Source organism: Chanodichthys erythropterus, chromosome 18, assembly GCF_024489055.1.
Source record: "Chanodichthys erythropterus isolate Z2021 chromosome 18, ASM2448905v1, whole genome shotgun sequence".
In the NCBI taxonomy this organism is placed as follows: Eukaryota; Metazoa; Chordata; class Actinopteri; order Cypriniformes; family Xenocyprididae; genus Chanodichthys; species Chanodichthys erythropterus.
This window is the reverse complement of record NC_090238.1, coordinates 38,886,024-38,912,813: the sequence shown is the minus strand read 5'-3', so window position 1 is coordinate 38,912,813 and position 26,790 is coordinate 38,886,024. Positions and strand designations below refer to the sequence as shown.

The 26,790-nt window shown below is 35.8% G+C and overlaps 2 protein-coding genes across 6 annotated transcripts in view; one reads left to right on the top strand and one right to left on the bottom strand.

Annotated features, from left to right (window-relative positions):
- eif2ak4 (eukaryotic translation initiation factor 2 alpha kinase 4) overlaps positions 1-3,015 on the top strand; it is a 49,442-nt gene extending 46,427 nt beyond the window's left edge. For 4 of the 5 annotated variants that reach the window (XM_067366669.1, XM_067366670.1, XM_067366668.1 and 1 more), the window contains 2 exons: positions 840-955; positions 2,769-3,015. In XM_067366669.1, the coding sequence (XP_067222770.1) occupies positions 840-955; positions 2,769-2,826 (174 nt within the window). In that variant the 3' untranslated portion in view covers positions 2,827-3,015. Of the gene's footprint in view, positions 1-839; positions 956-2,768 lie in introns of those variants that run through there. The other variant, XR_010892481.1, reaches the window with a different exon arrangement.
- Positions 3,016-4,398: 1,383 nt separating this feature from the next.
- Positions 4,399-26,790, bottom strand: part of LOC137006433 (cysteine-rich motor neuron 1 protein-like) — a 51,761-nt gene continuing 29,369 nt past the window's right edge. Inside the window, exons 6-15 of the mRNA XM_067367196.1 lie at positions 25,906-26,109; positions 23,126-23,254; positions 22,534-22,687; positions 18,318-18,439; positions 15,375-15,599; positions 13,940-14,152; positions 12,193-12,414; positions 10,410-10,514; positions 9,117-9,295; positions 4,399-5,891 (exon numbers count right to left, since the gene is read on the bottom strand). Coding sequence (XP_067223297.1) covers positions 5,739-5,891; positions 9,117-9,295; positions 10,410-10,514; positions 12,193-12,414; positions 13,940-14,152; positions 15,375-15,599; positions 18,318-18,439; positions 22,534-22,687; positions 23,126-23,254; positions 25,906-26,109 — 1,706 coding nt within the window. The 3' untranslated portion in view covers positions 4,399-5,738. The remainder of the gene's footprint in view (positions 5,892-9,116; positions 9,296-10,409; positions 10,515-12,192; positions 12,415-13,939; positions 14,153-15,374; positions 15,600-18,317; positions 18,440-22,533; positions 22,688-23,125; positions 23,255-25,905; positions 26,110-26,790) is intronic.

Genomic DNA, 26,790 nt, shown 5'->3' with positions numbered 1-26,790 from the left:
CAATATTAATATTATAAAGCCACGAGAATATTTTTGGTGCACCAAAAAAACAAAATTTTATAATATTATAATATTAATATTGAACCACTGTACTCACATGAACTGATTTAAATATGTTTTTAGTACATTAATGGATCTTGAGAGAGGAAATGTCATTGCTCAGGCCTCACTGAGCCATCGGATTTCATCAAAAATATCTTCATTTGTGTTCTGAAGATGAACGAAGGTCTTACGGGTGTGTAACGGCATGAGGGTGAGTAATTAATGATATTATTTTCATTTCTGGGTGAACTAACCCTTTAAATATGACTATAATTCATATTTCAGTTCTAGTTTGTTTTATTTTAATACATCAAGTTAAACTAAATGAAACTGATAAATGTTGCCTGGGCAAATAGCTGAAATAAAATAAGTTAACTTTTTTTTTTTTTCAAAGATTTTCAAAATGTCCTGTTATTCACATTTTAGTTTTTCAATTTTCAGTTTTTCAAAATTTAAATTTTCACATTTTCATGTTTTTCAAGATTTTAAGTTTTTCAAATTTTCAGTTTTTTTTTTTTTTTTCAAATTTCAGTTTTTCAAAATTTTCAGTTTTTTTAAATTTCACTTTAAATTATATTTTATTCTACAGTTATATTTCTATATTTCTATTTCAGTTTTATATTTTATTTTATTTCAGTTGTTTATTTTATTTCGAATAGTGAAAATGTTTAAGGATTTATTGAAGTATAATATCCCTGCACTCAAACCTCACAGGCTGATTCTGGATGAATTGAACACACATTATGATCAAATATGACTCGTCGTTCTTCAGTGTTTAACTCTGTTTTCTTCCTCAGTTTGACGGCGAGGAGCAGTTCAACATCAGCGTGAAGACGCTTCTCTCTCGACTGCCCAAACAGCGCTACCTCAAATGCATCTGTGAACAGATTCACCACTTCAAAATCTACAAAAGGTGCTTTTCCAGCGATTAAAAGTCCATTTACATCAAGCATGATAACTGTCATGACTACCATATTATCTACAACATCAGATAACAGCGCTCTGTTTATTCCGAGTGTGTGGAGTCACTTTCAGAACAAAAAAACATTGACAGCAAATGAAAATCCATCCTTTGCTTTAAAATGATCATTTACTCTCACTAATGTCATTCCAAACCTGCTTCTGATGAACAAAAGAGGATAGTTTGATGAATGTTGGTCTCTAAAAACTGAAGCTGCTTACCAACATTCTTCAAAATATCTTCTTTTAAAACAGATGCAGAATTTTGGAACGACATGAGGGTGATTAACCCTTTAACCCTCTGGTGCCCTTCAGTCATTTTTGACCGAAAAATTGGACATGATTCGAAAAGGTTAAACAGTCGAGAAGAAAAGTGTCACACTTGAATGGGAATGAATGCGACACAAGTTTCATCTAGTGGAAGCTTCTGGTACTGCGGCCAAACAAAATCTGACTGAAAGCTCATTTTTTGAAATATCAAGCTAAATTTTGGAACACATGTTTAGAGTTATGGCTGTGATTTTCTTGCAGTTTTAGAGTAAAATATGTATTCCATATAAAACTGTAAAATTGTATTTTTGTCCATTTTTCATAACAATAAGCGTAAAATTCTATAACTTTTTTTGTTCACTTTTTTAAACTTTTTTTTTTTTTTACTTCAGCAATAATCTGCCATGTGTCGTCTTTAAAAAGACGCTAAACTTCAGTGTGTGCTCCAAACCATTCAAGATTTATGACCGTTTTTATGCTCAAAAAGTGAATAAATGGATTATAACTATTGTATAAATATAATTTAGCACCATAAAATAAAATACAAAATATGAAATAAAAATCAATAGTGGACTAAAATATACAACATTCATTTCATTGAAATAATAATTAAAAAACCCTGTTATTTTTCACCACTTCTCAAAGAGGGTTAAAGGAGGATGGATTCTGATTGGCTGTTAATGTTTTTATCATTTATCAGGTGCAAATATTTCAGTTTCCATTCCCAGTGACTTCCTTTGTTTATTTGTTGTTGTCCATACAGTGGAAGTTAATGTTGTTTCCAATGCATTTCAAAATATCATCTTTTACAGTAGAAAGTAAATAATTTTCTTTCAATTTTCATTTCATTAATGTTATAAATACACTGTTCTGATTGTAAAAATACATCATATAATTAGAGTTTTGTGTGTTTATAAAGATATCGTCACGGTTTTCCAAGGTTATCTTGTAGTTTAACTGCTATAAATTCCGAGCAGCTTTTATCTTGGAAAGCTGTCGTTGTAAAGCGTGTTTTGTCGGATCTCCTCACAAACCGGGCCGCGTTTCAGAAGCCGCTCACGTTTCCAGACGCTTTTATTAAGAATCATAAAACCTGATCCTGATCTTTAAAGGCTCTTTCTGCTGTTCTCTCACGGAGCTGAAAACATCTGCCATCGACTCCCTCCAATCATGCTTCAAGTTTTTAACTAACATTTTTCTCGTAATTCTTTGGAGGAACGGATATGACTTCCCTGTGTTTGGGAACTAAAGGATCTTCTTGGATTCTCTAAACAGTTGTTTCTAATTTCCTCACGAGCTTTTCTTGATTTTTGTGTTTATTAATATCTGAAACAATCCAGTAAATATAGTAAATATTTAACATTTGGGGATTTAACTCAAGGTTTTCCTCATTTAAGAACATTCTTAAAAAAAAAAAATGGAATTCTGCTCAAGTTAGAAAATAAGAATATATAAATATTGAACCTGGTGTGTGTGTGTGTGTGTGTGTGTTTCAGGGTCGCTGTGGTCGTTCTTTACAGCTACAGAGATGATTATTACAAGATCCTCCTCTGATCGCTGCTGTCACGGCCCTGTAGAAACGAACGGTTTCCACGTCTGCAGTCAGACGAAGGTGTTTTTATACAGCGGATTCAATGCCAAAGGCTGATTGAAGGGTCCAGTAATCAATCATGTTATTGACGATTCCTGTGATGAAATCACACACAAAATACTGTACAGTCCTGAACTGAAGGAAATAAAATATTTTCCCATATCACGTCGTCTTGATGTTTTTTAGCAGCTAAAATGAGTGCAGAATAAATTCTCATTTCATATCTCGTTTCACAATAAACTATTTCAAAGCAGTATATTTGTTTATAATATCTTAGTCTTATAGTCACATTGATCAGTTTAGAGGTAGATGATAAAGACCTTTAGATGTCCACATCAATAGAAATTTACAAAAAGTGATTTTATTGACATAAAAAGCACATTTAATGCAAGTAAAATGTCTAGTTTTCAGGTTTCAAATACGTTTAGGGAGAATAAAATATCAAAATGTGGGTGAAAATGTTCCATTATCATTCAGTGTAACACTTGTATTTCTGTAAAAATTGAGACAACACACTTATTCTGACCCTTACATATTAAAATATGTAAAAAATAAGTGAGCATACTAAATTGTATTGCATTTTAAATGAATAAAAATAATTTGCTGACAAATGTGCAAAACCTAGAATAGTGGCAAAGTTTAAAAATGTAATTTGGGGTAAAAGTAATTAGTCTTTAATATGGCATAAATAGGTTTCTATTGGAAATATCCCTGACAATATTGTTACACTGAATGACATTTTAGTGGGCATCTTCAATAAATCATGGTAAAAATGAATATTTAATTTTTGATCAGAAAAACAAAAAAGTGAAACAGGATCCATTCTGATGTATTACTTATTTTGATGCTTGAAAACCCTTTTTTGTGTTTGATCTTTCCTAATTTAGAGACGATATAAATCATCAATCAGATGAGATTTGCTGTTAGTATATATTTATATAAACATATAATAGTAAGTTAGTCATTCGTTTTGCAGCCACTGTTCAATTTTTAACATTTTGATGTCATGACGTAATTACTATTAGCTGACAAGTTAAAATTATGCATTTAAGATTTTGTCATCTCGCACATCTCTAAGAAGTTTGACCCAGAAGTTAATTATGTTGCGCAATAATATTTAACAATGCATAATATCTTTAGCCAAAGGCAATGTTGCAATAAAATCATATTTTGCAATGCAGTTATCAATATAAATAAGGGCGTTTTCAGACCTCGCTTGATTTGTTCCGAAACGGGTATTAAAATTGTTACAATTTCTTGGTTCGCTTACATTTTAAATGTGTTTTGTTAGTAGTACGATGGTACAAATTAATCATGAACACTTTCCTCATTTTGGCTGCGTGAGATTCTCCAGCTTTGTTGTTGCTGAGATGTTAAAGCTCCGCCCTCTTCTGGAAAGGGGGCGGGAGCAGCAGCTCATTTGCATTTAAAGGGACACACACAAAAAAACAGCGTGTTTTTGCTCACACCCAAATAGAGGCAAATTTGACAAGCTATAATTATTGATCCGTGGGGGATTTTGAGCTGAAACTTCACACACACATTCTGGAGACACCAGAGACTTATATTACATCTTGAGAATGGGGCATTATGGGTCCACTTTAACATTTATGACACAGGAATATTAAGCTCCAGACATGACAGTTCACACAATTCATTTTTATTTCAAAAACAAGTGTACGCGTTACAGCCGAACATCTAGAGGATCATATTGACACGTGGCAAAGGTCAAATAAATAAGCTCAGATATAAAGCAGACAGACGGTTTACAAAATCTGTACAGCAGCTTTGGGTTTCTCTGCCAACATCACAGACCAGACAGAAATCGCAATCACTTACTAGAGTTTAGTATTAATAAATAAATGTGAAAAAATAAATAAGATACTTTCCTCTACTATTTTTTTTTTATGGTTTTTGTACATTTATCAAACAACTGCATTCGCTCTAATTCCCCACGAGCGGCTCAGACGTTATTTAAAACCCTCTGAACGATAATCATCTAATTCATTCAGACTAACACAATGTTTTACTGAAGCCGTTTTTCATTGGATAGTATGAGATCAGAATCATGATGCTCATAACCCTCTTGAAGTCTCGTTTGTTACGTAAACGTCTTCCTCAGCCCGTTTATTGAACCTAAACCGCAAAAATGACTTCATATGACATCACAACCATTATTAACATATGACAGAGGTCCACCAATCACAGCAGAGGTCATTTACATATCTCTTAAAGGTACAGTATCAAAAACAGTCAGAGAGCAAACGAATGAATGTTAATGTAAATAATTTCTGCCTTTTTTGGCACCAAAAAACCTCGACTTGGTTTGTAGATGTATTTGGAAGATATAAAATATGTAAACTATAAACATGATGCGGTCTAGTTAGACGACTCACTAGGGTACTGAAACTGATGCTTGTGAAGTTCATCTGTTCATGACACATGGGAGTGTTCAGTCTGGCCGTCGGGATGTCGTGTCTCTCGCTTTATCGCGACACGAGGCTTAAAAGTGACTAACGATAAACTACAAGTAAAACATATAGAAATTAATAAACAGACTTGAGAGGTCAGGAAACACGCCAGTCCTGTAAGGTCTCGGAATATGTTGGAAATTCCTCTTTTCTGTGGTCCGTATGGATTTACGCAATGGTAATGATTGTTCCGTCTGAACGTTTCGTCGTGGATTGACACAGAACGGCACGGAGCTCCATGTCCATGAAACTGTCGTCCCCGTTGACGCGTGATAAAAACATTTAATAAAGCACGAGATGTCGAGCGTTTCACAATACTTGATTCTTCTGCCGGAGACCGAAGCTCCTAATGAGTCGCTGCTGGATTCTCCAGCGTTCGGTTGGAGTATCCGGTCCAGGTGCGTTTAGCGTCCGTGTCCGTTGGCGAGTTTGGCCCGCGGGATGGTGATCCGCTCTGCGTCTGATGGGAAGCTCATGGCACTCTGGAACTTGTTCTCTTTGGACGGCTCCATGTACACGACCGAGTTCGTATTCACGTGCTTTTTCAGGATCACCGTCTACAGAGGAACAGGAGAGGAAAAACATGCAATGTTTGGTTTTTCTGCAAAAGAATTTCAACAGATGACTGTGATAGCTATATTTATACTTTATTTATGAACACTTGAATGTGAGTGCGTTTAATAAAAAAAGCAACATTTTGAACAAAAAAGATGAGAAAAACTGCTTTTTTCAAAGACTCAGCACTTCTATCTCTTGTTTCTGCTGCTTCTTTTCCTGTGTTTTGATCCAGAGATTCTGTACTCTTTCAGAAGATGTGTAATAGCGCCCCCTACCATATAACAGTGAGAAAACAAAGCTGGAAAATTACGCCGTCCAGGCGGGGAAAGAGTTAATATCATCATGTCTTGCATTCATCACATTAGAGCTGTGCGATAAAATAGTTACAATGTTAGATGATCTAAACAATCACAAAGTTGATATATACCGTAGAGTATATATATATCACACGTTACATGAGCGTACTGTATATGTGGATAAAGCTGGACATGTTTATATAACTTTATGCTCTGTGATAAAAGAGTTTCTATGACGATTGGGCTGATTTTGCTGAGAAGTGCATCTGCACGGAAATGTTTTTGTTTTTTTTTTTTAAAGCTGAAAAATACGGAGCCCCGCAAATGAATTACTGGAAAAAAATAGTAGGCTTCAATCATGCACACAATTTAGCAAATCGCAGGAACAAAATAGTAAATCATGGGAACGAAACAGTAAATTGCGGGAACGAAATAGTAAATCGTGCACAATTTAGCAAATCGCAGGAATGAAATAGTAAATCATGGGAACGAAATAGTAAATTGTGGGAATTAAATAGTTAATCGTGGGAACGAAATAGTTAAATCGTGGGAACGAAATAGTAAATCGTGCACAATTTAGCAAATCGCAGGAATGAAATAGTAAATCATGGGAACGAAATAGTAAATTGCGGGAACGAAATAGTAAATCGTGCACAATTTAGCAAATCGCAGGAATGAAATAGTAAATCATGGGAACGAAATAGTAAATCGTGGAAACTAAATAGTTAATCGTGGGAATGAAATAGTAAAATGCGGGAATGAAATAGTAAATCGTGGGAATTAAATAGTTAATCGTGGGAACGAAATAGTTAATCGTGGGAATGAAATAGTAAAATGCGGGAACGAAATAGTAAATCGTGCACAATTTAGCAAATCGCAGGAATGAAATAGTAAATCATAGGAACGAAATAGTAAATCGTGGGAATTAAATAGTTAATCGTGGGAATGAAATAGTAAAATGCGGGAACGAAATAGTAAATCGTGGGAATTAAATAGTTAATCGTGGGAACGAAATAGTAAATCGTGGGAACGAAATAGTTAATCGTGGGAATGAAATAGTAAAATGCGGGAACGAAATAGTAAATCGTGGGAATTAAATAGTTAATCGTGGGAACGAAATAGTAAATCGTGCACAATTTAGCAAATCGCAGGAATGAAATAGTAAATCGTGGAAACTAAATAGTTAATCGTAGGAATGAAATAGTAAAATGCGGGAACGAAATAGTAAAATGCGGGAACGAAATAGTAAATCGTGGGAATTAAATAGTTAATCGTGGGAACGAGATAGTAAATCGTGGGAACGAAATAGTAAATCGTGGGAAGAAATAGTAAAATGCGGGAACGAAATAGTAAATCGTGCACAATTTAGCAAATCGCAGGAATGAAATAGTAAATTGCGGGAACGAAATAGTAAATCGTGGGAACGAAATAGTAAATCGTGGGAATGAAATAGTAAATCGCGGGAACGAAACTGTAAATCGTGGGAACAAAATAGTAAATTGTGTGCACGATTTAGCAAATTGCAGGAACAAAATAGTAAATTGCGGGAACAAAACAGTAAATCATGGAAATTAAATAGTAAATCGCGGGAACAAAACAGTAAATCGTGGGAACAAAATAGTAAATTGTGTGCACGATTTAGCAAATTGCAGGAACAAAATAGTAAATTGCGGGAACAAAACAGTAAATCATGGAAATTAAATAGTAAATCGCGGGAACAAAACAGTAAATCGTGGGAACAAAATAGTAAATTGTGTGCACGATTTAGCAAATTGCAGGAACAAAATAGTAAATTGCGGGAACAAAACAGTAAATCATGGAAATTAAATAGTAAATCGCGGGAACAAAACAGTAAATCGTGGGAACAAAATAGTAAATTGTGTGCACGATTTAGCAAATTGCAGGAACAAAATAGTAAATTGCGGGAACAAAACAGTAAATCATGGAAATTAAATAGTAAATCGTGGGAATTAAATAGTAAATCGCGGGAACGAAACAGTAAATCGTGGGAACGAAATAGTAAATTGTGTGCACAATTTAGCAAATTGCAGGAACAAAATAGTAAATCGTGGAAACGAAATAGTAAATCGTGTACGACTAAAACCATAAAAAGAAATTACTTTAATAAACATTAACTGAAATAAATAAATCATAAGAAAACTTAAACTTAATTTATTTCAGCTAGTTGCAAAAGTCAACATTTCTCATTTTCATTCAGTTTCACTAAATAAACTAAAACTAATACATAAATATTATTTTGTAAAAAAACTATAGAAATATACAAGACAAATGACAAAATAGCTTAGTTTTTTATTTTATTTTATAGTGCAACTTTAAAATAACAATACTAATATTTAGGTCTGAATTTCTTAATTTTGAACATTAAACTTTTATTTTGCTGATTTGCATGTAAATGAACAGTGCTGCGCTTCACTTTGAAACACGCGGCACATTTATTATCGCAGTCTTCGTGATATCGCGATGTCAATTTTATTTCGATATATCATTCAGTCCTATTTTAGACGTCAAGATGACATCAAAACAGACTTCATTTCTTAATTCCTGTTTTTTATTGTGAATAATTAAGTGACTTTATACTGAAGAATGTTTTTTCTCGTTAAATATTGAGACGCATGAGAGTGTCAGAATGGAAGATTCATGTCGACTTCAGAATGAAACCCCTTGTTTTGCATGAGTGTTTTATAACAGACCCGCTCATATGATATATGAGATTAATTACCCATGCTGCAACACTTCATTTCATGCCATCTAATAAAGCTCTTGACACATTCTCCTCTGACATTTGGCAAACGACGGATTCACTCATTCCAGCTTTAATGGCTCTTACGACATCATGTGCTCTTGAGTTCGGAGAAGCAGCGACACTTTTTCATTTTATTGTAAGCACAAATAAACTCTGACTTTTACCTTTTTGGGCGCGCTGTAGCAGGACATCTGGACCCAGTTCTTCCTCTTGTTGACCAGGACGGCCACGATGAGGAAGATGACGACGGCCAAGAGTATGCCGGCCAGAATCCAGGCTGCTGATTGGTAGATGAGCGTCATCTCCATCTGGTTCGGGACAACCTTCGATAGTCCTTTACCATCTAGACAAGAGAAGGCTGACGTCAGAAAACATCGATCTGTAACATGGCAGTGTTTCCAGTGCTGTATTCCCTCATCTAATCAGTGCAAATGAAAACAGCTCGGATGTTTTCATTGGCTGCTTCGTCTCGTATTGTTCCCACATCAGTCTGATGGTCGTAAGCCAACACTTACATAAAATCAATCGAATTAAAACACTAAAAATTAGACATAAACATTTAAAATAAAAATGAATGATTTTAAAATAAAAGCAATCGAATTAAAACACTAAAAATTAGACATAAACATTTAAAATAAAAATGAATGATTTTAAAATAAAAGCAATCGAATTAAAACACTAAAAATTAGACATTTTTTTTTAATAAAATCAAAAATCAAAAAATTCTAAATAAAGAATTAAAATGATCATAATAATTATATAATTTTAATTAATCAAATCATTTTTAGAAATCGAATTAAAACACTTAATAAAAATTAGACAAAAACGTTTTTTTTTAAATAAAATCAATCGAATTAAAACACTAAAATTAATACATTTTAATAAATTTATATTTTTTTAAATAAAATAAAAAATAATTAAAACCTTACTAAAAATTTGAAATAAAAAAATTAAAATTAAAGTAATTTTAAAATAAAATCAGTCGAATTAAAACCTTACTAAAAATTAGACATAATTTTAAATTAAAATCAATCATTTTAAAATAAAACCAATTAAATTAAAACACTTAAAAATAGACAAAAAATTTAAATAAAAATATAATAATTTTAAAATAAAATCAAATTAAAACTAAAAATTAATCAAATCATAAAATGTAAAATTAAATAAATAATAATAAACACATTAAAAATTAAGCAATTTAATACTAAAAAATATTAAAAAATGAAAAATTAAAGAAATCAAAATAAAACAGTTAAAATAACTTTCAAATAAAATCGATAAAACTAAAACACTTAAATAAAATTAAAACACATTAAATAATAAAAACATAATTAAAATAAATAAATTTGAAATAAAAACAAAAGAAAAGTTGTGATTGGCTGCTTCGTCTGGTGTTGTTGTCATGTGAGTGAGAGTGTTGCTGATCAGTGTCGTGACTGATCGGTGTCTGTTCGCACCTGTGACGGTGAAGAGCGGAGGAGCGGCGCTGGTCCCGGTGCTCCGGCTCTCGGGTTCGGCCGCGGCGCTCGACAGCATCACTGGCACTGACGTTGTTGTGATCTCTGTGGACGGGGAAAAAAAACAATTTCACAAACTAAATGAGTGTGGAGAGTCAAGAGAGACTCATCAATCTCATCCAACATCATCCAAACCCGCAGCCACACCAGCCGGAGGGCGTGTGATTTATCCCCATTTCCACTGTAATATTTTTATGGGGAAAAACAAGCTGCCCGTTTCTGAGCTCGACTCCAAAATCAAAACAAAGAAAAGATGAAACATGGAGGGCGAACAATGCAAGGCTTTTTCCCTCCAAAGGAAAAGCTGATGGAGTGATTTGCTTTGAGAGCCGCGGTCAGGAAACGTGTGAATGTGCGGATATCGCTGGAATGTTTTCCTGGCTTTAGTCCGTCAGACGACTGATCGATCTCTATGACATGCCAGCGTTTGTCTTTAAACAATGCTTTAAAGTTACTGATCACAGCCCCGCCCCTCTGCTCTGATTGGATGAGCCGCGGAATTTTTAAATAAAAGCAATTAAAAAACACTTGCTAAAAGTTAATAATAAAAATAGTTTTAAAATAAAAAAAAATCAAAATAAAACACTTAAATTAAATTAAAAAAATAAATAAAATGAAACACTAAGAATTTAATGTAAAATGAAAATAAATGTTAAAAGTAAATCAATCAAATAAAACACATACTAAAAATTAATTAAATCATAAAGAATGTAAATGAAATTAAATCATTTTTAAATAAAGGCAATTCAAAAACACTTACAAAAAATAATTAAAGTCATAATGAATAATTTTAAAAATGAAAGCAATCAAAACTATAAAAAACACTTACTAAAAATTGTATTTAATATTGAAATAATAAATAAATAAACAAAAAAAAGTAATCAAAATAAATCAAACCAAACAATAAAACATAATAAAATAAAACACTAAGAATTTTATGTAAAATAAAAATAGAAAAACTATTTAAAAAGAAAAGCAATCAAATAATGCACTTACTAAAAATTAATAAAACTTTAAAATCATAAAATAAAATAAATTAATAAAATAAAAAAAATAATAAAATAAAAAATCAAATTAAACCTAAATAAAATTAAATCTAAATAAAACACTTAATTAAATAAAAAATAATTAAATTAAATAAAAATAAATAAACATTTTTTTAAGTAAAGGCAATCCAAAAACACTTACTAAAAATTAAGTAAAAAAAATAATAAATAATTTTAAAATGAAAACAATCAAAATAAACCACTTAATAAAAATTGTATTTAATACAAAAATTTAAAATGAAAGTGAATAAATAAACTTGAAAGAAATGTAACCGAAATAAAAAACACTTATCATAAAAATATTTTCATAAATAATACTAGAAAATTAAGCGCTAAAAATGAAATAACACAAAAAATTAAGCCTAAAATAAATAAATAAATTTAAAATAAAAGCAATAAAAAAAACCACTTACTTAAAACTAAATTATAAAAATGTAAAATTAAATAATACAAGGGAATAAAATGCTAAAAAAAAATAAAAAACATATATATATATATATATGTGTATATATAAAATGCTAAATTAGAAAAAAAAATCCAAATAAAATAGTTGAAAATAAAATAAATGTAAAAAACGTAAAATAAATAAATAATTTTAAAATAAAGTTTGAGAGTCACTCAGTGTAATGCAGTGATCACGAGGGTGGATGTGGTTTGGGGGTGGTGGACACTCGTACCCAGGCACTGTGGGCAGCACTGGCCCTTACGCAGGACAGGAACCCTGCAGCCGGCAGCCGGACACTGCTGCGAGAAACACCGGACGCTCCCGTCCCGGCAGGTGCAGCTGGTGCAGGCGTTGGACTTCCACGAATCCCCGGCCAGGAGGATCTCTCCGTTGCTGGAGACGCAGTATTCCTGTCGGCTGCTGTTGACGGGCAGGAGCGGCTCGAGTTTGTCCTCTGCGGGCAGAAACACAGAACATGACCATGATTCACTGCAGTGACCACACGTGTCCGCAGGTTCGAGCCTTTAAATGAGACGTGCGTGACGGCCAGCGGACACATGTGTTTCGGGCCCTGAGGTTCGCTTCGCCCCAGCTGCTTTATTGAGAGTAACTCGACTCTGTGTCTGAACAAGCACATGTTCATGAGACGGACCGCAATTAACCTGTGACTTTTACGACTTTACATTTTATTATTCAAGCTTTATTACCTGCAAACTATATGAGTTTTCTATTCTATTTTTATTTAAACAATCAAAATAAAACACTTTCTAAAAATGATTAAGATCATAAGAATGTAAAATAAATCATTTAAAATAAAACACTAACATTTTATTAAATCATAAGAACGTGTGAATGTGTCATAAAATTACTGAAATATTAACTTGAATGAACTTCTTTTTATTACATATTGTGTGTTCCTTAAACACTTAAATTAAATTAAAAATTAAATCATGAAACATGTCCAAATAAAATTGGAAACAAAGCAAAATATAACACTTAAATGTTAAAAATGTTACGTTTAAAAATAATTAAAAAATAAAAACTAATAAACATTAAGCACTAAAAATTTATTTAAAAATAAAATAAATAATTATATATAAATGTAAAATTAATACATATTTAAAAATATAAAAATATTAACATAAGAATGTAAAATTTAATAATTTTAAATAAATAACTTTAAAAACAATCAAAATAAAACACTACAAAATAAAAAGCATAAAATATGTAAAAATAAGAACAATCAAATTAAAACACTAATAATTAAATTATAAAAATGTAAAAAAATAAAATAAATAATTTTAAATAAAACAAATCATAATAAAACACTTACTAATAATTTATTAAATCATAAAAACCAAAAATTATTTGGCATTATTGACATTTTTGATATATTTTTACTACTGGGTCCATGACACTATAGTTCATTTATGTAAGTGAGGATAGCAAAATTAATAACAAATTCGGAACCAAAAATGATTCATACACTTTGACCTGACCATGTTTTGCTTAAGTGTTATCTGACATAATTAAGATTTTTTATTTTATTTTTTTTATTAATAATTTTTTTCTGACAGTTTAACTCTGAGATCTTGTCATATTTTATTACAGTTTTTTAAACTATAGTGAATAAACTGTATTTATCAATGAAATGTTCAAGGTGTCTGAATACATTTTGGTTTGACTGTATATATATATATATATATAGTTCAGTCATGAAACTCTAGAGGGCGCAGTCTGATTGGTCGTTTACAGCAGATTTCCTCTGAACCCCTCCACCTCCCCAGCTCCACCTGCCTAGACCTGCTACAGGACTGATGTATGTGTCTTCATGCAGCAGCAGCAGATCTTACAGGCTCACAGCAGCATGTCTGTGTATCTGTTAGCAGTAGAAAGAATCTTTCCTTGCAGCAGCAGCAATAATCAGCATTAGAGTAGCAAATGCTTGAGGGTTTGTGATGAGGTTTGTGATCTGGTACCTGGGCAGACGGAGCAGCAGCTGTTTTTGCTCTTGACGGGTGCGTGACAGAGAAGCGGAGGACACACTTCGGCGTCGCAGAGCACACGTCCCTGTCTGCAGGTGCAGCTCGTGCATTCGTCCAGACTCCACGTCTCTCCTTCCACGTAGAGTTCGCCGTCCGGAGCGCGACACACCACCATCTCCATTTCCGTCTGCCCGCTGCCAGACTCGTCTGCGTCAAAACATGGAGAGATATTAGAATGATTTCTGAAGGATCATGTGACACTGAAGACTGGAGTAATGATGCTGAAAATTCAGCTTTGATCACTGGATATAATTTACACTTCACTATATATTCACATAGAAAACAGCTAATTTAAATTGTAATATTATTACACAATTTTTAACAGTTAACTAATCTTGAAAAGTGTTGCATTATATTTAGATTGTGGCATGAAAGGTTGCAGCGATGAACATGTAGTCGATCACAGACATGTTGTTGAGATCATGAAAGAAGTGATCTCGTCAATTTCTGCACACTAACGAATGCTTTCATTATAACTAATGGTTCAAACTCAATGTAACTAAGAGATTTGTTGAATAAAACGTGAGTTTTGGTGCGAGTCCACTGATAAACTCGCACTGTTTGATTGACAGCTCCAGCGATTGTAAAGGGAGCGTTCTTTGATCGGTTTCTATATATAATTTAATCACCATTTTTAATAAGAGAAAAAAGGTGAAGTTGGTCGTTTAGTCACTGTTTGATTTACTGACACACAAAGATCATCTGACTGTACATGAATCATTAATATCAGATCAGGCATTAGAATGAACACAGTTACTGACATGTTGTTGCATTACTGTCGAGTTCATATCGTAAAAGTCTGTTTGCACCGAAATGCGATTGATTTACCAAAGAATCCACAGTGAAATAAACCAAATACAAATAAATAAAGCTCAACTGAGACTCACATTGTTGAAAATAAATAACGATATTCCTGCATTAGGATCCTTTGAAAGGTAATGTTATTTTAGTCCTGTATCGCTCTTCTCTCCTCCTCTCACTAACACACCAGTGGGCGGGGCTAACGCTGCAATGATGAAGTAGGTGTTGATTTCTTCTGCGGAGGCGGAGCTTACAGGATATTCTTACAGTATGATGACCTCTTAAATATCAAAAGAAATGAATTGAATTGATGATTTCCCAATTCATGACCCCTTTAATGGCATCCCGGATTGTGTCTAAGGATTTTATGTTTGTTCGGAGCATTTTATTTTGTAAACTTGGCACAGTTTAAAGAATCTTTTACTGACAGACGACTGTGTTGAATCTGACAGCAGCTGCATCACAAACCAGTAAATGATTTCATAATGCTCTGTCTGTAGATGATGGTAGTGTACCACGACAGATCCGTGTGTAAGCGTGTCGTGAGAGGTTCGAGTGTTGAACGTACCCTCACAGCCGGGGCAGCACTGCTCGGGTCGGAGCACCGGATGGGCGCAGGTTGGCACCGGGCAGGATATCAGCACACACATCTCCCGGCCGGCGTGGCAGTAACAGTCCCGGCAGCCGTCGTGCCAACCGTTACCCTCCTCGAAGCGCCGCCCGTCCGCCGTCAGACAGAAGCTGGGGGAAACTGTGACGGAGACGGTGGTGCTGGAAACACGCCTGTCTGCGTCTGAGCATCATCACAACAAAGAAAAGATCATTAGAAATAAATGTCACACTTTATATTAACTTTGTTAATCATTTAATTCAATGCACTAACTGTGAACATACACAAATCTGCATGTCTGTGAATTAATTTCTGTATTTCCATATATATATTTGACCCCATAAGCTATTTAATAAAAAAAAGTAAATTAAACCAGTAAATAAATGAAAACAAATTATGAATAAAAATATAAGCCTTATAAGATTTTTACTGTAATGCACCTGAAAATGTTTACTTTATTTTTTATTCTCACTATTGACTCTGATCTGATTTTTCTATTATAGTTAAACAAACTACTATAATCAGTGTTATTTTACAATCATTGATATACTATTATATAATATTTATTTTTATATTTTGAATTTCATTTAAGTTTTAGTATTTTTTTTTTTTTTTAAATGTCTATATAGCTTTTATTCATTTTTATTTCAGTTGTACTTTGTTATTTTAGTATATCAAGTTAAACTAAATGAAAATGAGAAATGTGCTGAAATTTTATTTTATTTCAAATAATGAAAATGTTTTTTTATGGATTTAGTTTTAGTTGATGATGATGATAACCATGAATGCAATTTAAAAAAAAAAAAGAAAGAAATGTAAATCCGCATAAATTAAAGGCAGTACAACTAAAACTCTCAATACTTGACCAATGAAATATGTCATCATGATAGTTCTAACAGTATTAGTGTAATATGAATATAATCATTCCCGTCTCCACCTGAAAAAACATCCTCTAAACGGCTGATACTTTGCCAATAATGAGTTTATAATTATGCTGTGGATCAACTGAACTGAATGAACCAGTTAAACCAACACACACAACTTCAATAAAAACCAAAGGCACCGTCCACGTGTTTATTTGCTTCCTTTAAGAGTGTTTTAGTGATGGTGAAGTTTTCATCTCTCTCTAAATATTTAAACAGTTTGCTGAAAACTGATCCAGATGTTTCAAAATAGCTGCTCTGAGTTTACAACGTGCGTGTGACTGAACACAGGACGAACATGAGCGCCGATGACTAAAAAATACTCCGCAAACACACTATATTTACACAGAAACACAATGAAGTCATGAAACTGAGTTGACACAGTTAAAATAACCTGCCCGCAAACCACTCATGACCTGCGAACAAGTCCTTTAAACTTGCACATGAGTATCATCAGGTGAAAATGACTAGAATCAATCACTCTAATAGAACTGCTCTGAATGCACTTAAATTATATGCTTTCACAGCCTTTAAAAGATGTGATGTACATGTGTGTGTGTGCTTGTGTATGATGTACAGTGGTGTGAAAAAGTGCTTGCCCCCCTCCTGATTTTTTATTTTTTTGCATGTTTGTCACTTTAATGTTTCAGATCATCAAACAAATTTAAATATGAATCAAAGATAACACAAGTAAACACAACATGCAGTTTTTATTATGGAGGGAAAACAAAATAAAACCCACATGACCCTGTGTGAAAAAGTGCTTGGGCCACCCTTAGCAGCAACAACTGCGAACAAATGTTTGCGATAACTTGCAATGAGTCTGTTACAGCACTGTGGAGGAATTTTGGCTCACTCATCTTTGCAGAATTGTTGTAATTCAGCCAAATTGGAGGGTTTTCGAGCATGAACCGCCTCAATAGGATTGAGGTCAGGACTTTGACTAGGCCACTCCAAAGTCTTCCTTTTGTTTTTCTTCAGCCATTCAGAGGTGGACTTGCTGGTGTGTTTTGGATCATTGTCCTGCTGCAGAACCCAAGTTCGCTTCAGCTTGAGGTCACGAACAGATGGCCAGACATTGTCCTTCAGGATTTTTTGGTAGACAGCAGAATTCATGGTTCCATTTATCACAGCAAGTCTCCCAGGTCCTGAAGCAACAAAACAGCCCCAGACCATCACAATACCACCATCATATTTTACTGTTGGTATGATGTTCTTTTTCTGAAATGCTGTGTTACTTTTATGCCAGGCGTAATGGGACACACACCTTCCAAAAGTTCAACTTTTGTCTCGTCAGTCCACAAAGTATTTTCCCAAAAGTCTTGGGAATCATCAAGATGTTTTCTGGCAAAACTGAGACGAGGCTTTATGTTCTTTTTGCTCAGCAGCAGTTTTCGTCTTGGATCTCTGCCATGCAGGCCATTTTTGCCCCGTCTCTTTCTTATGGTGGAGTCATGAACACTGACCTTCACTGAGGCAAGTGAGGCCTGCAGTTCTTTGGATGTTGTTGTGGGGTCTTTTGTGACCTCTTGGGGTAATTTTGGTCGGCCGGCCACTCCTGGGAAGGTTCACCACTGTTCCATGTTTTCTCCATTTGTGGATAATGGCTCTCACTGTGGTTTGCTGGAGTCCCAAAGCTTTAGAAATGGCTTTATAACATTTTCCAGACTGATGGATCTCAATTACTTTCTTTCTCATTTGTTACTGAATTTCTTTGAACATGATGTGTAGCTTTTGAGGATCTTTTGGTCTGCTTCACTTTGTCAGGCAGGTTCTATTTAAGTGATTTCTTGATTGCGAACAGGTGTGGCAGTAATCAGGCCTGGGTGTTGCTAGAGGAACTGAACTCAGGTGCGATAAACCACAGTTAAGTTATGTTTTAACGGCGGGGGGGGTGCAAGCACTTTTTCATACAGGGTCATGTGGGTTTGGATTTTGTTTTCCCTGATGTGAACCTCCTCCTCCTCCACACACTTACCTTCACACTCGCAGACGCTGCAGCCCTTCTTGCTCTTCCTGTAGCCATCGATGCAGTGTTTGTCGCAGGTGAATGGCGGACACTTGACACAGCGGCACATCTCACAGCCGTGTTTGTTCCTCCTGTGGGCAGAAAGAAAAGACACGCCGTCAACATCCTGCCAATAACAGATTATGTGACTACACTGGTTCACCAGTCCAACCAGCACTAACCAGCCTGTCATGAGCTGGTGATTAACAACAGAAGCACAGCTCTTGATTCCTGTTTCTAGGTCAGACCCTCTTTAAGTTCTAAGGACAGATGAAAGCATGTCTCACGATACCTCATAATAACGCAGGACACTTTTATGCTCATAGCGTCGTCATTCATTAAAGTTTCGCCGTTCTGAGCTGCTGTTTTTGAGGCACGATACACCGGATCCAGATGCTCAAACGGGTCTAACGGGCATCTGGTTCTGTTTTATTCTGCTGTATATGAGCTTCACGAGTCCAGATAAAAGCAGCACCAGAAACATGTTGCACCTTCAGTAGTGCACCACCAGTGTGAGTTCACTAACAAGAACTACTGGACAATATTAATATATTAGGTTTATACTAGGTTTATTTATGCTTAAATGTCAAAAAGAAGCTGAAACATTTTATATTTCTTCTGTAGAGCTGCTTTACAGTTGAATTGAGTTTGCTTCAAAATTAATGAAGACTAAGACCGCTTCCACATTATTCCCCACCGAATCCAGTTTCACAGTCACAATGTGGAAGTTAAATGTCTTTAAAGGATTAGTCCACTTTTAAATAAAATGTTCCTGATAATTTACTCTCCTCCATGTCATCCAAGATGTTCATGTCTTTCTTTCTTCAGTCGAAAAGAAATGAAGGTTTTTGATGAAAACATTCCAGGATTTTTCTCCTTATAGTGGACTTCACTGGGGTTCATCGGGTTGAAGGTCAGAATTACAGTTTCAGTGCAGCTTCAAAGAGCTTCAAACGATACCAGATGAGGAATAAGAGTCTCATCTAGAGAAACCATCGGCCATTTTCGAAAAAAAAAAATACAACTGTATATGCTTTATAAACACAAATGATCACCTTGCACGTGCTTCCGCTTTCCGTACTCTTCAAAAAGCTTACGCTGTATGTCCTACGCCTTCAACTTACGGAACGAACGTGGCGGCAGTTTCATTTTTTTCCATAAGTAGAATAGGAAAGGCGTAGGACATACAGCGTAAGCTTATTGGAGAATACGGAAGGCAGAAGCACGTGCAAGGCGATAATTTGTGTTTATAAAGCATGTACAGTTGTACTTTTCTCTAGATAAGACTCTTATTCCTCATCTGGTATCGTTTAAAGCTCTTTGAAGCTGCACTGAAACTGACATTTGGACCTTCAACCCGTTGAACCCCAGTGAAGTCCACTATAAGGAGAAAAATCTTGGAATGTTTTCATCAAAAACCTTCATTTCTTTTTCACTGAAGAAAGAAAGACATGAACGTCTTGGATGACATGGGGGTGAGTAAATTACCAGGAACATTTTATTTGAAAGTGGACTAATCCTTTAACTTCTGAGCTGATAAACCACCATTGATCAAGGCTGCTAATGAGGGTAGATGAAACATTAATGAAGATGAAACCTCATTAATTAGTAATTCTTCATGAATCAAACACGTCCCCTCGCTGGGCAGCAGTACAGTAGTGGTTCGCTGCTGAGACAGCATGCAGTCGAGGTCTACAGTACGCAAACACAGCCGTGACCCTCCGAGCTTTAACGTTTTCACTCGGGACGACTGCTGACTCGACACATATTCCAGCGGCCCCACCGACGGCCCTTTACGTCCTGTCAAATCCAATGACATTTTAGCTCCATTGAATAGGGGAAACGATTTAAGACCCTCTTTGTGCGGAGTCCGACTCATTCGACTGTGTAAAATGTCAATGTAAACAGTCGCTCGTCCTCTGTGACACGCAGGACTCAAGCAGGACTGGAACTGTTCTTAATCATTCTTATGGACCATAATTCAGTGCTTCAGAACCATGGCAAGAAAAATGTTATCACCATGATGAAATTATAGCCGAAACATACATAAAATTCATTTAAAACAAATACTGCATCGCAATGATTACTTTAAATAATACTTTTATTTTATTATTCATATTGCTGATAATATGTGATTAGATTTAAAGTGAACAGTGATCACAATTGTGGTGATCACCACTATTATAAACCTAATTTGGACAATGCAATTGCTATGAAAACCTTATAAATAATGATAACTATAAACACAATATTGAAAACATGGAACCAGCTACAGATATTTAAGAAACAGAAGAGGGTCATCTTCTTCAAACGGTCATGATCTTTGGGTTTGTTTCCAGATCTTTGTAGCATCTGTTTATCTTACTGGCAATAACCGCCAGCAACAAACTCACTCAAAGCAGAAGATGATCTCAACATGAGCCACTATAAACAGGGATTTCCTCCAGAGCGAGATGGAGAGACGGGGCTCAGAGGACTCAAACTTCTAAAAGGCTCTTCTGAAATGATCCAGGAAACCCTCCGTCCCCCCTGAGGGAGCTCAAATCCCGGGTATCCAGTGAAAATCTATCTGCTCCATCCTCCACTGGGGGCTCGTGGTTCAGATACCAGCGGAATCACACCTCACGCTCACATACAGTCGCTTTTGTGTCAATGTGCATTTGATCGTTGTGTTGACACGGAGTATGAGGAGAGCAGAGCACCCAGATGTTTGACCAGGTTCACAGATTACAGGGGGTGATGGGGGGGTCAGGTTGTTTAACCCTGAGTAAACATTGTTTTAACCCCATGATTAGGTTGCTTTTAACCCCGGATCATAATTATTTGAATCACTTATAACCTAGGGTTAAACAATGTTTCACAGTTATATTTACATAGAGGATAGCACTGCGTTTAACCTTATGTTAACATTATTTGGATTTCTTTTAACCCTGGGTTAAATGTTTTACACTTGTATTTAGACAGAAGATAGCACTGCACTTAACCCTAGGTTATCATTATTTGGATCACTTTTAACCCTGGTTTTAGAAAAAACATACTTTTATTTAGACAATGGACAACACTGCAGTTGACCCTGGATTAACATTATTTGGATGGCTAAAAGTGATCCAAATAATGTTAACCCCTGGGTTAAATGCAGTTGTCCACTGTCTAAATAAAAGTGTGAAAAAAATTAAACCAGGGTTAAAAGTGATTAAATGGTTTCACACTTATGTTTAGACAGAGAATAGCACTGCGTTTAACCCTGGGTTAACATTATTTTAATCACTTTTAACCCTGGGTTAAACAATGTTTCACACTTGTATTCAGAAAGAGGATAGCACTATATATAACCCTGGGTTAACATTATTTTAATCTTTTTAACCCTGGGATAAACAACATTTCACACTTGTATTAGAGGATAACACTGCATTTAACCCTGGGCAAACATTATTTTAACCATATTTAATGCTGGGTTAAATAACGTTTCACACTTGTATTTAGACAGAGGATAGCACTGCATTTATCCCTGGTTTAACGTTATTTTAGCCTGTGATGCGGTCACTTTTAACCTTGCGCTAACAATGTTTCACACAGATATTCGGACTGAGGTTAGTACTGTGTTTAACCCTGGGTTAACATTATTTTAGCCAGTGATGAGGTCACTTTTAACCCTGGGTTAACATTGTTTTAACCCTGTGATGTGGTCACTTTTAACGTTGGGTTAACAATGTTTCATGTAGACAGGTTAGCATTGTGTTTAAACCTGGCTTAACACTATTTTAACCACATGATGAGGTCATTTTTAACCCTGTATAACACTATTTTAACCCTGTCCTGAGATCAGTTTTAACCATGGGTTAAACAATGTTTTACACTTGTATTTAGACAGAGTGTAGCTGGGTTTAATGCTGGGTTAAGATTATTCTAAGCCTGACGTCACTTTTAACCCTTTGACAGAGGTAAACACTGCTTCTACCTCTGCATTTTAAAGTTCTAGCCAGGTGTAACCGATACCAAATAAATATAGTGTTAAACGATTACAGCATTACAGCAATTAAACCTAATTAAAAATCAATGTGACGTTTATAAATATATGCATAAAGCATACTTCTTATAATTCAGTGCATTTGGGTCTGAGATGAAGATACTGGTTATGAATCAGACCACAAGATGCTTTCTGCTGGGTGCATACATATAAACTTACACGTATCCATAAGGGCACGTCTTGCTGCAGGTCAAGGGTCGGCACTTTGGTGCGGATATGCTACATTCACACACTTCACAACCGTTGTTGTCTTTCTCATAACCCATGGGACACTCCAGAGAGCAGTACATGGACACATCAGGACAGGTTTCATCTGAAAAGAAAACAGTTATTTACATACAAAAGATGATCAGTGAACAGTCAACTTTACTCTTTGCAAAGCCTTTCGATGCTGCAAGTGGTGTAGAAACCCCAAACATTATTTTCAAAAATATAATACTATTGCACATTTGCTAAGAACTACGTGTAATTCTTTGGAGCAGTTTACAATCCCATGAGCACCATGGTGGCCAAACGTCCGACTGACCCCCGATACTGACTTGAATTCACATGAGAAAAAGCTTCGGAATCATTTCTGTCATGGGGCAGATTTGTGAGGTGGATTTGTGTCTGAGATCATTATTTCTTGAGTAAGTGTTTGCTTGTGTTGCGGGCCGTTGGCACTTTCTCAAACACAGACTTTGGGAGTATTTTGGAGCGGTTTGCACGCAACACATTTCTCATGGGTTTGTGTGTGTGTTTTTGCACTCACTGCTGACACACTGGCACAGCAGACAGCCGCTGGGATCTTGCTGGAAGCCGAACGGGCAGTCGTGCCCAGAGAGAGAGCAGTTTTCCAGCGGTGGGCAGAGCAGCGGGCTCACCGTCTCATATGACGGCTCTAGAAGAGAAAGTTAAATAGATTTTGTTTCTGTTCACTGATTAGTACCAATGTTGTGCTGCTTTATATTTCTGTGGAAACCTTGCTTCATTTTTTTTAGGATTCTTTGATGAATAGAATTATTAAAAATGGGGATTCCCACATGGTTACGTAATACAGAAATCATTTCTGAGTTGAATTTCCAACAAAAATATATAAACCGTTACTGACATTTAAACAACTCATATTGGGAAATAAGATTTTGGTTACACCACCCACCACTAGATAAAATTATCTTGAGAATAACATGCACTTATAAGATCCACAATAACATAAATTAGGGATTCAGTCACTACTTGACTATTTTCTACTTCCAGAGCATCTAAGATTTATAACTGTGATGCAAACTGCTCAGATGTTTCTGGTAAATACTGGTGCGTGTTGCAAGAACTGCGTGTTGAAGTGAAGCTTTAGATTCATCTGTTGTTTGGCACAGATCATCATGTGAGCCGCTCTGGGGGTCGTTCGCTGCAAACGCATCCTTACAGTTTAACTGCAAACAGAAGCGTCCGGTTTGCATCGATTACACATAAACACAGCCGCAATTACCGCGCAGCGATCCTCCTCATCTGACAGCCGTGATGAACGAGTATTGTTGAAAGTTGCGCAACTGCTTTTTTTGATTTCTTCTATCACTAACCTCAAAATCAAACCGAACACGGCCGCCAAACCTCAACAAGACGCTTTTCGTCGCTGGGATGCCACATGTGCAGCCATCAATGTTGGCACATACAGAGGTAAAGAGGTGTGACTAATTATTCTTCAAGAAAATAATAATGTATAATTAAGGACAGCAGGTGGCTTCCATTTGGCTGGTCGGAGCAGTAAAAGCCAAAGCTTCTGTAGTCCACAGACGCCTGCTGCTCAACACTATTGAGCACACGTCAGTGGAACGTCAGTTTGAGCTTTAATGGGCTGTGTGTGTTTCAAGAGCTCCAGATACAATAAACCTCTGGCAATATCTGCAGCTACCGCTAAACAGAGACAGATTTCGGCCTGCAGCAGGAACTGAACCTGTATAGATATATGCACCAATCAGGCATAACATTAAGTTGGTGCCAAAACAGCCCTGTGAGCCCGTCGAGGCATGGACTCCTCTAGACCCCTGAAGGTGTGCAGTGGCATCTGCACCAAGTCCTGTAAGTTGCGAGGTGGATCGGACTTGTTTCGGCACATCCCACAGATACTCCATTGGATTGAGATCTGGGGAATTTGGAGTCCAAGTCGACACCTCAAAGTCATTGCTGAACTATTTCTGCTTTGTGACAGGAGCATTGTCCTGCTGAAAGAGCCACAGCCACCAGGGAATACCGTTTCCATGAAAGGCTGTACATGGTCTCATCAATGCTGAGGCAGGTGGTACGTGTCAAAGTAACATCCACATGGATGGCAGGACTCAAGGTTTCCCAGCAGAACATTGCCCAAAGCATCACACTGCCTCCGCCGGCTGTGACCAAAACAGCAAGGAGACATTTTAGTGGTTTATTAATAAACGAATGTTTTCTGAATCAGTGTCGGCTGCAAAGATGAAGTTGACATTGCTGACTCTCATCATCTCCGCATATACTGGACGCGCCTCGAGAGAGAATGCACATTTCATTCAGATTACATAATCAGAGTAGCCTATTTCTCTTCATTTTTAATTATTTTGTTATTTCACACTTTCTATAGATATTTTTCTCATGTCTGTGAGGCAAGCAGCCACTGAGTTTCGGTTCATCTAGCATGTAAGGTGTGCTCCAGTTCACGCGCAAGTGATCGCGCCGGCGCCATGATTATATTTTCTGCTATATTTGCTTCTTATTTATTAAATCCAGGCAATTGGTTGATGAAACAATTAAGATTTTACAAAACAAAATTCACTTTGAAGAAAGGCTTTCTATAAAACAAAACTTATTGAAGTGGTCAAAATCGTGTCTGACCCACTCCATGTCTCCAGATATATTGCGCATCTTATGATGCATCCTATCTTACTCATGCTGTTCACTTTTCATAATCAAGTAAATTAATTAAAAACATAACATAGGACTATTTAAACATAAACATGAAACTATGTTTTCTTTAATGGCTACCAACACGTATAGTATAGTACCTAGAAATTTCTTGTCGTGAGCAAGAGCGGATCATGAGTCACGAGTCGGATCAATATTAGGGGCATTCAAGTTATTTGACATATTTTTAAAAAAAAAAACATTTATGTAACGCAATAGTTACTTTCCCTGGTAATTAGTTACTTTTATAACGATGTAACTCAGTTACTAACTCCGTTACTATTTGTGAGAAGTAACTAGTAACTATAACTAATTACTTTTTTAAAGTAACACGCCCAACAATGGCGACTATGCATGCAAAACTCACTCAAATCCTTACGCCTGCCCATTTTTCCTGCTTCTAACACATAAACTTTCAGGACAAAACTGAAATTTGCTGCCTAATATATAGCAGGTGGTGTGATGAAGAGATGATCAGTGTTATTCACTTCACCTGTCAGTGCTCGTATATCTTCAGCATAACAGTGACGCGTCGACACGTCTCTATTCACACTCGATGTGTGAATCACAAGCGTTTATGTTGAAAACCCTCGTGAACATGCACATGTAAGCACTTCGTACCCTCACAGAACGGGCAGCATTCTCCAGGGATCTTGACGGGGTTCTGGCAGCTCTGTTTGCAGGCCATGGCGGTGCAGTGCGGCTGTCCGTCCACACACTGGCAGAAGGTGCAGTCGTCTTCCTTCCACTGCTCCTCGTGCGCCCGCAGCTTGTGATTCACCCAGCAGCTCGCCTTCGTGCTCTCCACCGACAGCAGCTCCACATCTACAGAGTTCACAAACACACGTTTGCATTACTGAACATTAAACATTGTTCTTTCTCACCACCTCGTTTGGGGTTTAAAATACACCTAATATTTAGCCATATTATTGATTTGACATCATGATTCGAGTTTGTTTCATCACTGATGAATCTTTGCAACATCGACATATATTCAATATGTTATTGAACTGAATTGAATCAACATAAAACTGAATTGATCTGAATAATGACAGTCTTTTAGAGCTGCAGAATTTGATTTTGTCTTATACTTGCATCGTTATTTTCCTATTTATTACGGTAAAGCTGCTTTGAAATGATCTGTATTGTATGAAGTGAAGTTTGATTTCAGACAAGAATATATTTCTATCTCAAAGGTATGGAAGCTTATTTCCGCCATGGAATAAAAATATAAAAAGGTAATTGTGACTTGTTAAAATTGCACAGTATGATTTTTTTTCTCTCGCAATTTTGAGTTTGCATCTCGCAATTCTGTTTTTTCTGCATGCACATGCAGTCAGGTCAGGTTTCGAAAATTCATGAGGAAATAAAACAGAATTGCGAGATGTAAACTGAGAATCTGGTTCATCTCACTGAAACTTTTAGTACAAGAGCACAAATTTAATCTGTTGACCACAGTTTGTCACAGTTTTGAGTTTGACCTTTAACCTTTAGGAGCACAAGGTC